Source organism: Sciurus vulgaris (genome assembly GCF_902686455.1).
Source record: "Sciurus vulgaris genome assembly, chromosome: 14".
Taxonomy (NCBI): domain Eukaryota; kingdom Metazoa; phylum Chordata; class Mammalia; order Rodentia; family Sciuridae; genus Sciurus; species Sciurus vulgaris.
In genome coordinates this window covers 97,612,174-97,626,542 of record NC_136475.1, presented here as the reverse complement: position 1 = coordinate 97,626,542, position 14,369 = coordinate 97,612,174, and the positions used below count along the sequence as shown (strand labels likewise).

At 51.3% G+C, this 14,369-nt stretch overlaps 1 protein-coding gene and 1 long non-coding RNA gene across 5 annotated transcripts in view; both read right to left on the bottom strand.

The window, feature by feature from the left end:
• EIPR1 (EARP complex and GARP complex interacting protein 1) overlaps positions 1–14,369 on the bottom strand; it is a 380,793-nt gene that overhangs the window by 271,698 nt on the left and 94,726 nt on the right. For all 4 annotated transcript variants that reach the window (XR_013759163.1, XM_079110627.1, XM_079110625.1 and 1 more), the window contains 3 exons: positions 9,991–10,127; positions 7,608–7,775; positions 6,092–6,259 (listed from right to left, as the gene is read on the bottom strand). Coding sequence is in view for 3 of the 4 variants with exons in the window: in XM_079110627.1 (XP_078966753.1) it covers positions 6,092–6,259; positions 7,608–7,775; positions 9,991–10,127 (473 nt within the window). In the remaining variant the exon portion in view is untranslated. The remainder of the gene's footprint in view (positions 1–6,091; positions 6,260–7,607; positions 7,776–9,990; positions 10,128–14,369) is intronic.
• On the bottom strand, positions 2,726–4,243 carry LOC306644079. Its single transcript, XR_013759165.1, has 2 exons — positions 3,255–4,243; positions 2,726–3,202 (listed from the first exon to the last, which is right to left on the bottom strand). It is a non-coding gene; the product is annotated as an uncharacterized lncRNA (long non-coding RNA).

Genomic DNA, 14,369 nt, shown 5'->3' with positions numbered 1-14,369 from the left:
AAATTCTATTTTTTGAGTTCACAATTTCAATCTGGTACACCTAAGTTAATTTTTTATCAGACCTATTTTATCCAACTATAAGGTTTTCTTAATGCTCTGTTTCATTCAGAGGCCAGTTTACAAAGGTTAACTCTCAGTCTAATGGGTTTTTAAAAATAAGCTATAAGGTCTTTGTCCATCTATTTATTTTATATATATGTACACTGGTGTATTGTCATGTCTACATGTATTTGGTACCAAAATTGACATGTGAGCTCATAAATTAAAATTAAAAAAAATGGATCCAAATGTTTTTGATTTACGTGATTTAAAGGGTCTTTAAATTGGGTAAACAAAAATATGGCTTTCAAGTTACTAACACAGTTTTGTTTCCAGGTGTTCGAAAAATAATAAAATGTTAATTTTATAAAATGTCTAATATTCAATGTTTATAGGTTTTTCTTCAACAAGAAAGAAATGACTCCTATGGCCCAATACACTTCTCTGATATCTTGGTTTTAAAAAAAATAACTAAATTAGATTTAACATATATGGGATTGATCATGAATGTGTTGTTAGAGACATCTGATTGGTTTAAAAAGTTAAAATGCTAACTGTTAAATATAACATCAAGTACTCTTAACTCCTTAAATTCCACAGGGTAACATACTTAAAACATGTTTGGTGTTTTCATAAATTGATAAATAAAAAAAGGGTTTAAATTTACTTTATGTTATCACTAAAAACATGATTACTAAAAGTCTTAACAGGTATTTATTCTATATAAAGGGTCCAAAAGTTTCAACTCTGTTTAAACAGAGTTCTGTAAGTAACAAAGTATTTCATCAGATTAAAATGGAGTAATTTATATGAATTGAGAAATTCATAAGGGTTATTTCAAAATATAAATTCTAAAAAGGGGATCAACAGATTAAAACATTACAAGGTTTTAGATATGAAAATATGTTTAATAAAAACATTTCTAGATAAAAAAGTCTTTATGTGATAAAATAAGGCTGTAATACAGTTAAGTAAACAACAAGAGTGTAAGTGATTTAAAAATGTTGAGATTAAAATAAGTGTAAATTAAGGATAAATTTTAAAAGGTTATGTATATATATAATTAACACAACAGTTAAAACTATGAAAGGTTTTTCCTAAGGTCAAATATTAATGTACTGATATAAACCAAGGTTCAATCTATATGCTGAAATGACCAATAATTCTTAAAATATTAATTTACTCTTAACATTGTATCTGTTAAGTTTTATTCTCTAGAGCAACTAGTCTTAAAAATTGGGGGTTTGTACAACTCTGGTTAAACAGTAACTGTTATTTTAGAGTACTGTACTACATTACAAAGTCTAAATTTTCTTTAAAAGCTAAACATGGTTAATATAAAAACAATGCAATCATGATTCTATTACTCTTATTTATATATTAAATGTGTTCATATCTTTCAGGTATACAAGTCTTTAAAAGGTTTAAAAAAACATTTTATCAAGCTGGTGTTCTCCAACCTAAAGTTGTAATGGTAATTTTAAACTTATCAGAATAAGGAATTTTATTGGGGATTTATCTATATCATTTAGTGTTCTGTAACTGGACCTGGACCTTATGTTACCTTCTGCACTGGGATAAAAATGTAAATGTATTTCTAAAAGATAATGGGAGTCTGATCTGTTTAAAGGTTAATATCATGAAACAGGAAAATATTTTGCCACTTTACTACACAAGGAAAGTTAAAAGCTCTCTCAGCTTTGATTTATGTTTTAGGTGTAATATCGTACTGTGTTAATTAACATTTATGTAGACTTAGGAAAAAATATATGTAAACTTTATAAAATGATATTTAAAAAGATAAAGCTCAGCTTCAGAACTAGATTGCTTTACCTAAGATTTATGAAGAGCCCCACCTTACCTGAGATAAGGCTCTGCCTCCCACCTTACTACATGTTACAGTAGCTCCAAAATAAGTCAGACTTCAGCTCATTTAAAGTTATATTTGAAAGACGGATTTTTTTTGTTATAAAATTACTGTGATCTCAAACAGGGGACATAATATATAGCTCAGCCAAAATTTAAGATAGCTATTACACAACTAAATATGTTCTTACTGTTGTTAATTCCATTTTTCATTTTCCTTGTAAACTCTGTTGACTGATTAATGTTTTACAGAGGTACTGCTTTAAGAAAAATCTAAATTAATTTGAGATAATAAGCCATCACCTATAGGACAGAAAACCCAAATGTACACTCACTTGTGTTAGCCCCCACAAAGTAAGTAAAACTAAAGGTGACAAAAAGATTCTTAGACAAAAATGCCTGATAATTATCAAAAGAAACTGCCAGAGTTATAAGTTTTTGGTCAGTTTAAGGCCTACAGATCTTTCTAACCTCTGATACAGGTAGACTTAATCCATGTTTTCTGGTATGATTCTCTAACCCTAAGTAACAATAATAAAGGGATCTCTGCTAAACAAAGAGATCATGCCAATAAAGATATTTTACAAAAATCAGATGACAGTAAGTAACTTAACTGAATGTTGTGCTTACATTCCTGATAATTCCGACAGTGTTAAGATTTACAACTAAGGCCTTATCCTCTCCAGCCTTGTTAGACTTTGTTAGGCCTTTTTATGGGAACAACGTCTCAGCTCTTCCACTTCCTGGTAAGAGATTATTAATTTCCATCAGCTTCATGATATTCTTTGACATGTTCCAGATGCTATGTATTTTGTACTCATGGTTTTTTGTTTCTTTCATAGAACAAGACTTTTACCCCTAAAAAGAAACTTTCTACTGCTTGCCCCACCCCACATCGCCCCCTCTCAGCTCGAAGCAGCAAGAGCGGTCATCACCCTTTCTCCTTACAGCAGTAAAAAGTCCCTAAAATTAGAGAGGTAATAATAAGAATTTTAAAAGACAGTCAATATAGATAGATAAATTGGGTTAAATCACAAAAACAAGGGCCAGTTTGGGTCTAGAGAGTTGGAGACAAATGACCTCTGAGAGATTAAAATGTTAATGCTTCCAGAGCACTTCCTCCACCCTTACCAAGAACCTGCTCCTGTTCTAACCTGTTAAGTCTCTCCAACAGATCAACTTACGAGAGAACCAGCCCCAAGAGACCACTGATTTCCAACACCCATTTCAGTCAGAAGACTACGTCTACATCAAATTGTTTCAGAAAGGACTAACACCTGGCTGAAATGGAAGGGACCTACATCAAATTGTTTCAGAAAGGACTAACACCTGGCTGAAATGGAAGGGACCTTACTCACAACATGGACTCATCACATCTGAGCCAAGACAACAGAAAAATGGACAGCCCTCAGAGACCCCAACCATCATCTAAAGATAGACTAAAAAAATGTTAAACATGTTTTTTTCTCTTGCTTGGACTATGTCAGGAATAACTCCATGTTTGGAGTTCAACTTCTTGAGATTACCAAATGGGATGAATTCTGTGTTACTGTTCACATCATTCCCCAGGTGCACTATTATGATAAAGAGGGAAGGAAAAACACATGGGACTAATACCTAAACAAGCGGCCCCTGTCTCAGTTCCCCTGCTAGTGGGAAGGTATAGCGGGCTCCACAGCTGTGGGAACCACTGCCCTGATTACTGGAAACCAGAATTTCAAAACCTTAAGTAGACGAATAGATTTGGACTTAAGTGAGTTAGAAAAACCCTGTAAGCCACTTAAAAATTCCCTTGATTCACCTGCTGAGGTAGTTTTACAAAACAAAAGAGGGTTAAATTTGCTGTTCTTAAAATTAAAAAATCACGTATGGCCTTAGGGAGACCTATTGTTTCTATACTAACCTCTAAGGTGTCATTCATGATAGTTTATCTTTGATTTAAAAAAAGGCTCAAAAAAGTAAAAAAATGTTAAAAACCTGTTCTCTTGGTCCCCCTGGTTAACTAATAACCACAATGGTGAGACCTCTCATCCTAGTTATGTTGGGACTTTTAATCAGGCCATGCATGCTCAACTAAATATGTTAGAGACAGAATCCAGTCTGCTAAGCTAATGGGGTTGCACACTCACTGCAATCACCTATGCACTACTAATGAATTAATGATTTGATTATGTACATAAAACCAGTGGGGAGTGTGGTGGGCTGACAGATCTGGCTCCATGAGAATGTTCTAGGCCAGACTCTAAGGGAAATGACTGGACAGACTCCATTCTGCTCTGAGACTCCATGTTATGTAGGCAATAAGCTTCTCCCATGGGAACACCCGCCTCTGTGCCCATCATCAGTTACTTGGTGTGACATGTTTAATGATATACAATGGCAACTCCTATGTAGTAAAGAATTGCTCTGTTTTGATTCCTGTTGCTCCTAAACAACGTACCATGTGAACAGTGACTGTGTGGATGTTAGCAACCATTCTTTAGTTTGTACCCAGGTAAGGGTCAGTTTGACCCACTTCCCCCTGTGTCAATGATCTCATGATGTTAATGTGTAATTTTGAATCATAGCAACAGACACTTATGATTGATGTGATTTTTGGTATTAAGAACCCCTCCAACCCTGTGGTCGGGGCTGTTCTCCCAATAGCCATTTTTTGGGGCATTGTGTGAGACAGTCAGCAGCTGGCTAATAAAGACTCTCAGATTTGGACTTCTCAGTGGTGATCGGTCTGTTCTTAAGTTGCGCCCCATAACAAGCGGCAGGGGCCTGTGGCCTGTGCTCACAGAGCGCTGGTGGCCTAACTGCTCTCCAGCAGCACAGGCAGTGGGCGTGCCTTCCCCTGCCACAGGAAGAGTCCCCTCAACTTACACCCTGAGCCAGGGCCCTGCCTGTCTCTGCAGCAACACCTCATCCCCCAACGAGACAAACCTAGGACCCCAACCCCCTCTCTGGAAGCTGGCTTTGAGAGGCTGAGATAGCCCCAAGCCCTGGCCTCAGGAAGTGACCTGCCAGTGGTCAGAAGACACGCTGTGACAAATACCAAGTAAAAATCCCCACAGGAACTTCCATTTTCCTGATGGCATTAAGATGGCGGGAAGGCGTCTGCCGACCACAAGTGCTTCCTCCCTCCTGACTGTCATCCCGGAAGCTGCTGGCAGGGATGGCAGCTTGCTCGTTGGTCACATGGCCCACTGAAGGGACAGTCAGCTCTCCCAACAGAGAGGACCTGGTGACTGGCTGCAGACAGACTGGGCGGAAGTTTAGTGCACGTGGCTCACGGGAGAGGCGGGCGGGAGCCGGACGCTGTGCGGACGGGCCCTCTCAAGAGCCCCGCGTCTCCCGTGTGCCTGCAGACACCAGCGCCCCCTCCATCGCTCTGCTCCAGAGCCTCCCTCCTCGGGAGTCGGCGGCTGGGACCCTGCGGCGGCAGGCCCTGTTCCACTGACCTGGAGCGAGAGAGGCCACGGGGAACTCGGACCTCAAGACATGCACGGGCCCATCCCTCCAGTGCCAGTGCCGTGGAGTCACCAAGACTCGGCCCGCCCTGTCTCTCCTGGTGTAGAAATGACCAGCAGCCTGGCTGCACGGGAGCCCTGCTGTCATGGCTACGAGTGACCCCAGGGGACGCGTCACAGGGGACACGAGCCCTGGCACGGGGGCTGCCCTAGCCATCTCCAGGCCACAGGGTTGGGACACGAGTGCAGCAGAGGGTGCTGCAAGCTGCAGAGGCAACAGGGCGCCCAGTGACAGCACCGGCTCCAGCATCACAAGCGGCCCCTGGGCGCACCGGGCCTGGTGCGTGGCTCTGTGCCCAGCGGCGTGCCTGCACTCTGGCCTCTGCTGCTGAGGGCCAGGACCAGCACACGTCCAAAACCACAAGAAGAAGGCACCGCCCCACGGGGACACCGAGGCTCGGGAGCACCAGGTGACACCACCGCCATGTCTATCAGGTCCTGTAGGTGGCACCCGAGAAGAGCGTGGGAAGAAATGCCTTGGGATACGTTCTAGAACTGGCCCGAGTGGGGCTGCCCAGCACCCCCGTGGAGCAGTCTCAGGACCAGTTACCCCTGGAGTCCGGCCCGCGCTGCTGGGAGGCGGGGGCCTTCACCGTGCCCAGGGCTCTCCACGGCAGCTCCTGGGCCTGCGACCGAGTGCGGACAAGAGCCGCCCTGCTGTTGGCACCTACTTCTCATCAGCATGGTGCTCCTCCGGGTCACTGGCGTCGTCGTCGTCCACCAGATGGCCGAAGGGCTCGGAGGAGATGGACACCATGTTGGACAGGATGACTCTGCTGTCGCTGCTGCCAGTGAGGACCAGCTGGTCATGAGAGTGGTTGTAGCGGACACTCCACACCCTGCAAAGGGCAGGGCGGCTGCTGAGGCACCCTGGCGCGACGGCCTGGGAGGCTTGGCCTTGTGGGGCTGGGTTGTGGGGGTGTCCCTGGTTTCTGACCCCCACCCCTGGGCTGAAGGCAGGGCTGCTCAGCAGGGGTGAGGCCTACAATGTGCTGCTCTAAAATATTCTGCTAAGTCCTAACAAACAGAAATGAGGAAGACCAAATGTCAGCTTCCCCCTGTGGAGGGAGAGGCTCATTACTCAGAATTTCAGACAGGCTTTGACAATTCCCAAACAGAAACTGCCTCTCCAGAGGTGACACACGGATTAACAACAAGCTGCACCGTCAAACAAAGCCCCAGGACATCGTCCGGGTCAAGCCAGCTGGCTTGGCGTTCCCCCAAGGACTGGGGACAGTGGTGGGTTTGACACCTGGCCACGTCCTCCTGACACAGGCCTGGAGCACAGAGAGCCTGGCCTCCAATTGTGCCAAGGGCAGAGTGGGATGTGGGCCCAACCACGGAGTGAGCGTGGCGCACCTCACAGGTGGAGATGACCCCAGCCTGGCAGGCACTACCTGGTTTTCTGGTCAGGCTGTAGCACATTACAGGCCAATTTACTGAATCAAAATTGTACACAAGTCCTCTGGGGCTTTAAAATGTTCTGATTGCAGAAACAATGCTGCTTCTGACAAATAATTCACACCAACCAGAGACGCAGCCCGTGAGAAACGGAGCCTAGAGGCACCCAGTCCTGGGCCGGCTCCCTGGAGGGCTGTGCTTGCCTCCACGCTCCTGTGTGCACACGCCTCTGAATTTTAAAAGACGGGTTCGTGCTGTATGTGCTGTTCCATGACTTGATCCTTTCACGCACTTAGCAGAGAGCACCCAGCATACGGCAAACATTCAAGCAACATCTGAGAAAGAATGAACGCTCCCGGGACCCCTCCACCCCTCCACAGCCATGCACACAGACGTCCCTCACTCTTCCTGACAGCTGCACAATCTCTGCCGCACGATGTCACCTAATTTACTTAACCAGTCCCTCTGACGGACATTTGGGTTGCTTCCAGTTTTCATGCATTGCAAACAATGCTGCGTGAACATCTGTGCACGTTTATTTTTGCAGATTTGAACCAGCACTGTTCAAGGGAAAACAGAATCTAATGGTTTTCTTCTTTTCCTGCGCTTATAAATCACAAACATTCAGATTTGGAATTAGTGCTTCTTTAGGAAAAATAAAGCTGGGTTGATTGAATGATTCACAGCAGTACAAACTAAGCTGGTTTGTGCCTCTCCAAATGGTAAAGTAATTAGAAAATAAATCATACAGTCCCCTCTCCCTCAAGCGGATGCGAGCCACCGTACCAGTGGGAGTGCTCCTCCAGGGTCCTCACGGGCTCCGTGACATTCCGCGTGTCCCAGAACTTCACCTTGCAGTCATCCCCGCAGCTCGCCAGGTAGTACTGCTTATTAGGGTTGAAGTCGAGGTCTCGCACCAGCTGTGCGTGGGCATTCTCGATGCAGTATATCTGGCTGAGTAGGAGAAAGGACAACGGCACAGGCACACATTGAATGGGGAGCTGTAGGCACGCCTGTCTCCAGGGCCCTGAGCCCCCAGCCAGGGGCGCCGCAGTTCCCCCACCAGCAGCTGAGCAGGGGAATCCTGGTGTGGGGCGCCTACCATCCTCGCGCACACAAGGAGGGCACGGGGCACCAAGGCAGCCGACGGCCCTAAGGCAGAATGCTGCAGAGTGCCCAGGAGTGTGTCTGTGATCCCACGTGAGCTGGGGGAGCAACACGGGCCCTGCTACCACAGACCAGAGCTAGTGTCCAGCAAGCGGGCTGGGGAGAGCTGAGGATGGCTGTGGAAGGACACCTGACAAATTCTGGAAGGACGCAAGGGGAAGGAGAGAAAAGGAAGAAAGAACTGGCAGGGGAAGGAAGCACAGTAAACCGTGTCACTGATGCTGGGAGACCCGCAGAGGGTAAGGAAACCCTAGGGAAGGTGGGAGGAAAATTAAGGAAGCCTGTTTGCCCCAGCTTGGCCTGTCCTGTCTGCCCTCGGGATCTGCTTGTCCTAAAGACAGCGACGAGGGGAGGGGTGTGAAAGGGCACATCCACACAGAGCTTACAGTGTGTCTCACGTGACACCTGCACCCAAGCACACACACGTGCACCCAGGTATGCACACACGACTAGTTCCACCCACATCCCTGCTTCTGCTGCCCCCATAGCATTTGAAATTAGAATATTCTGCCCATCATGGCTCCAAACAGGGCTGTCATCGGTGAGCCTGGACTGGCCACCGCCAGGCCCTGTCTGGGGCTTCCCTGTCCTCCGTGTGCACGGCACTCTACGAACTCCTCCCCTGGTGCACCCCAGCCTCTCCTGCCATCAAGGTTCTCACTCGCTGGCCAGCGGCGGGGACACCAGGCCTCGTGATTCTGCCTTGCCTGTTGGAGGGCAGCCATGCATCCTGCTCCCCGATGCAGATCAGCTTACATCCTTCACCCCCACGCTGGCCCTAAGCCATTTTAAATCTTTAACTGGTTTTTATATCCAGCACCTTCTCAAGATCTTCATATCGTTTTGCAAAAATAAGAAGCCCCAATCCTTAAGAGTTTTCAGGCATAGGTATAAAATTAAAAACTTGGCTCTTCCCTAGGGAACCAGTGGATGATCACAGTGCACTCACTGCCAACTGAGGGGTCACTGCATGCTCCAGGGCAGTCACTCTAACATGAAAGCACCACACATCGTAGGAGAAATGCTACGGCATCCTGGCTAGATGAAACCGAGGCCGTTACCAAAGGAGAGGTCAACAGGAAGCAGAAATGGCTCTGCCGTGGCCCCACTTCCTATAGGGGTCAGCTCCTGGTCAAAGAGGCAGCTGGGTGCAGGGAGGTGACTATGGGGTGCACCCACTAGAGCCACTCCTGGCCTGGTCTACACGTCCTCTTCCGGTTTCCTGTCATGTCCTTCGCAGAGCAGTGAGAAGAGGGGAGACTCAGCACAGGCCCTGGAGGAAGCAGCTGCAGTGGTCTGTCCACGGCTGCCCACCACACTGGCCCTGGGTGCAGGTATGTGCAAGGACAGGGAGTGCTCTCTGGTTATTTCCAGCCCCCGGATTTTCAGAGGCCTTGGAACTGAACTAAAAGGTGTGCCCCCCACCCCAGGAAGAAACAGGCATTACTGCGTGACATCTGTCTCTTCAGCTCAGTGATGAATCAGGGTGTGCCAAGGGGGTAAACCGCATCTTAAAAGAGCTCGCGCAGGCTTCTGTTGCCATGGCGACAGACATCCCACCATCACTCCTTTGCCTCAAAATCACAACTGGAACAGAAGAATCGCTCGTTTGTTCCGTTAGAACTGCTGCTTGTCGCACATAATCACTTAAATGACAAAATATGACTGCCCGACAGATATGTCTCCTGAAAGCACAACGGTCAAAGCCAAGTCCGGGAAGGAGGCTGAAGCAGGGCGCTGTCGCCGCCTGCGGCTCCTCAGGAGGGAGTGCCCTGCCGGCAGGGGCGGCAGTGAAGTGCAGGGGCAGGACAGCACAGCCAGCCGAGGCACTGGCCCACCGCCCACGCTGCCTCGCCCTGGGAGAGGGTCTCCCACTGGGATCAGCCCACACAGTGACAGACAGACAGACCATGGCCCCCGTGCACCTGCCTTCCAATCTCCTCTGCCACTGGTGTGGTTCCCACCAGGGAGACAGAGTTGGGCGCCCGGACACGCCACTGACCTCATGCTCCGCGTGTCCCAGCCTCGGAGGGTGGTATCGCTGGCGGTGGCCACCTGGGTGCAGTTGTGATGCGGGCTCCACCGCCCCGAGGTGAACTTCAGCTGTCCCTTCCCTTCCAGGGATGCTGAGCTGGCCAGCTGGGAATGACAGAAAGCAGAGGAGAAACTTGAACTCTTTTCAGAAACTCAACAGGGCATCCTACACTCAGGGTTTATGGAAAGTAACCACTGGAATAATTAGTAAGTTCTCTTTGTCTTCTTCCTTTAAAAGGCATAAATGTTTGAGCCTTATTTGGGGAAAAAAACTATAAAACTGAGCACAGTAAAAAGTAGAAAGCACATTAATAGACAGCGATCACAGAGAACCTGCAAGCGTGCGATCGCAGAGCGCCAGCTGGAACCTGAACAGAACGACGGGATTCGCACAAATGTCTGGCTTCCCCCAAGACAGCAGGTAAGCGGGGTCCACAGGAGCGGCTCCGGAGAACAAGGGAAGCCCCCGACTCGGTCAGCACCCCTCCCCGTACCTGGGGCTTGCGGTGTTAATGCAGAGCCTACGCACACTGGGAAGAGCCTCCTGGGTCTGAGCGCGCCTTCCGAACCCACTGCGGCACAGGCCAGGGCTGCCCGCACAAAGGACTTGCCCTGGCTAGGCACTTGTCCGTGGGTCTGGACGTCTACTCCCACGGCGACTTCTGAGGGCGGGGTGCAGACCTGCCTCAAGGGTCCGCTCGGCCTCACCCCACGCTGCCCCCGTACACACAAGCTCGCCATTAGTTCATCTGCTGAACGTCCAACAGCAGTGCTCCTCAGAGCCCTCTGAGAAGCCAGGTGCCAACTGTCCAGGGAGGCAGGCCAAGCTGTGGCAGCCCTGGACAAAGGCCCACAGAGAAGGTCTGCAGGAGTCTCGGGAGAGGCAGTGAGGAGTGGTAGCAGTCCAGGGGGCTGATGGGTGTTCATCGCGGGCCTTGCTGAGCAAGGCCAGGACACATGTCCAGACTCGAGAGATGAACGGGCCTGGACTTAGGGTGTGAGCCCCGATCTAAGCAGACCCCAGCAATGGGCAGCAGGTCACTACAGCAAAGGACGGAAAAGGAGCAGCTGAAAGGTCACCACCTGCCCCAGGCTGAGGACTTAGTGGTCTGGAGTGCACAGGCTAAGGCCTCCATCCTTCCCAGCGGAGGCCTCCAGCATCCTGGGGAGAGGGGGCTGTCCAGCGGGGGTGTCCATCTGAGCCCGAGTCCAGCCTTGAGGAAAGAGACTGGCACTGGGACAGGCATGGGGCTTCTGAGGGACGCACAGAGCTGAGGCCCATTGGGAGGGCAGGGCCGGCCCAGACGGCTGCAACTGAGCACCTGGGTGAGAGGGCTGAGGGCAGGTGGCCAGAGACTGGCAGAGGGGCAGGCAGCAGCGGCCCAGTGGAGGACAGGAGGCAGACGTGGCAAGGCCCGGGAGCCACGGGGACAGCCACAGCCACGGCCTCAGCATGCCCTCAGGTGGAAGAGGAGGCATCCCTCCCATCCAGGACTCCTGCTCGGGCCTGACTGCTGTCCAGGGAGTCCGCCTGGCTGAGGACCACAGCAGCAGCTCACGTGGTGCTCTGGATGGCGCTCCCTCCCTCACGGCCAAGGACTCCGCTCTCTCCTGTGAGCTGTCCACTGTCCCTGTACGTCCACCCCACCCCCGAGCCCAGCCCTGCACGCTGGATGGTCTGGGACCTGGCGAGTCACAGCCTCACTGCCTCACATGCCAATGTGGCCCGTCAGTTCTCTCCACAAACAGTGAAGGGTCTTTCTGTTCTGTGCAAAAAGTGCTGATCGCATGCCTGGTGGGGACTTGAACCTAAGAAGCCAGTGTCTCAGGATGGCCCAGGGCAGGGTGACGGCTGCAGGTCAGAAGAACCGGCGTCGAGACCCCTTCCACGCCATGTCCGCTCCTCCCAGCTTCCTCACACCCCAGGCCAGGAGGCCAAGTGCCCAGAGCACCGATTCCGACATCTCAATGACCAGGCACCCAGGAAGAGCACGGCGAGCCTCGGCCTCACCCCAGATTTCCTGGAGGACGTGGGCTGGCCCTGTGGGCAGGTGCCCATTGGCGACAGGACCAAGAGTGGGGCTGAGGAGAGGTGGTGCATCCTGCCCCTTCCCTCCCCCGTCAGGTTCTAGTCAGCTCCCAGCAAGGATGTACGGGGAAGGGCCCCTGCAAAGGCCCAGCGGGGACCGCGAGGTGGGCGCAGCCAGCCCCACAGCAGTCCTGGTCCCTGGAGGGTGTAACGCCTGGGAGGATGTCAGCATCCCAAGCCACACAGGAGGGGGAAGACGGTGGCAGCAATCTCAGTCCCGGGTAGACATCTGGAAGGAAATCAAAACGATCCCTCCCCATAGCCACGGGGACACAGCGGCCAAGAAAGGGGAACTAGAAGCACCAAAAATGATTCTACCATGACCTGAGACAGGCTGGGTTGAGCTCATGCAACTTACAGGTTCAACGTTTTAACATCCACCTAAAAGAAAAGCTCTTTCTGCGGTATCCCCTTAGCAGAAAACAAGTCCAAATTCTTACCGGTGCTACTTCAGTTCTCTGAAGACGTAGTTACCAGGGTAATGATCACCCACTGACAACAGAGAACCTGGAGAAGCCATTCATCCAGCTGGGTGTGATGGCGACGCCCGTATTCCAGTGGCTCAGGAGGCCGAGGCAGGAGGATCCCAAGGTCAAGGCCAGCCTCAGCAACTTGGCAAGGCCCTAAGCAACATAGCAAGACTCTGTCTCAAAGTAAAAATCCAAAATGGCTGGGAATGTGGCTCAGTAGTTAAGCGCCCAGGTTCAATCCCTGGTACCAAAAACAGACAATAATGATAATAAACAACAAAGCGACAGATGAAGCAGCAGGAACAACTCAGGGCTGGCGGTCTGCTGGCTGATCGCCGGGTTCTCGCCCCTGCCCACTGGACGTGACTCACCGCCGCCCCGGCTCTGGGGACACAGTGCCACCTGAGGGGCCCCAGAGGGTCACCTCTCAGCACACTGCCTCCACTTGAGCCCAGAGGACTCGGGAGCCGGCCCAGCCAGGCCCAGCCAATGGCGCGTGGAGACTGAAACAACGCACAGCTAAGAACTCACCTGCCAGCAGCCACCCGTCGGCCACGCGACCCACACACCAGTGCTCACTGAGCGACGCCTCGGCCCTGCAAGTGCCACTCCCCTCACACTGCTGTCTGGCCACCCAGGAAAGGGGAGGCCAGGGTAAGGAGAGGCCAGGGGAGGTCGGGGTAGGGGAGGCCAGGGTAAAGAATGGTGGCTGGAGTCCCAAGGTCCTAAGCACAGAGGGTGATGCAACTGGAGAAGCAAGAGGAAGTTCCCGGGGTTTGGAGCCGGCGAGGGCCGTGGAGGCAGAACAGAACGCACACTGGGGCCTTGGAGCAAGCGGCCCTGGAAGAGGACTTACGACAGAGAGCAAGAGGGGACGGGCCTGGCTGGGGGCCCACAGGCAGGCAGACGCGTAGGCGCTGGGCTCTGATTGAAGCAGGACGTAGAAGCTGAGCTCCCGGAAGGTGAACCGGCAGGAGAGGTGGGGCGGAAGGCGCTGTGGCTGGCGGCAGCCACGTCAGCCCCAAGGACCTGCTCTGGGCCTCCCGGACAGCGGCCCTCAGTCAGCACCTGTGTGGCCAGACTGCGGCACTCCAGTGCCGTCTGTGGACTCGGATGGGGCAGGAGGCCATGTGGCGAGGCCTGCATGATGACGAGGACTGGCACCATCTGTGGCCAACAGCCAGCGAGGCTCCAAGCAGGAGGCCTTGTCCACCCAGGAGGAGCTGCACCTTCCGAGTCCTGCTGGTGGGCCTGGCGGCAGACTCTCCGGGGCCAGCTGGCACCACGTGGAACGCCTGCCGAGCCAGGCCAACTCCAGATGGAACCAGAAGGTTGTGAGCTGGGGGAGCAGGAGACTCCGTGGCCATCCGAGGGCAGCAACAGGCACTGACCAAGGCAAGCAGGACCCAGAGGGAAGGGGGCCTTAAGTGGACCTCAGCACTTAAAGAGGCTCTGGTCCTCCCGGCACCCCCAGATGGGAAGACTAGAAGCTCAGGGAGTGTCTGGCCTGGGATGTCCGCCAGCTGAATGCCAGAACCGTCTCCCGACTCCACAGCAGACCGCCAGTGTCCACACTCCCGAGGCCTTGAAAACCACACCCACAGGCCAGAGAGGCCTGGGAGCCACGGTGCACGAAGACCCGAGAGGTTTCACGTCCATCTCTGCCGTCTGCTGGGCAGACAGGGAGCACACGCTGTGAGGCTGACCCACGGCCTTTCTGGTTTCCTGGTGACATGGAGACAGAGCTCAGTGCCAGCCCACAGGCACAGCGCATGTGATCTGCTTCAG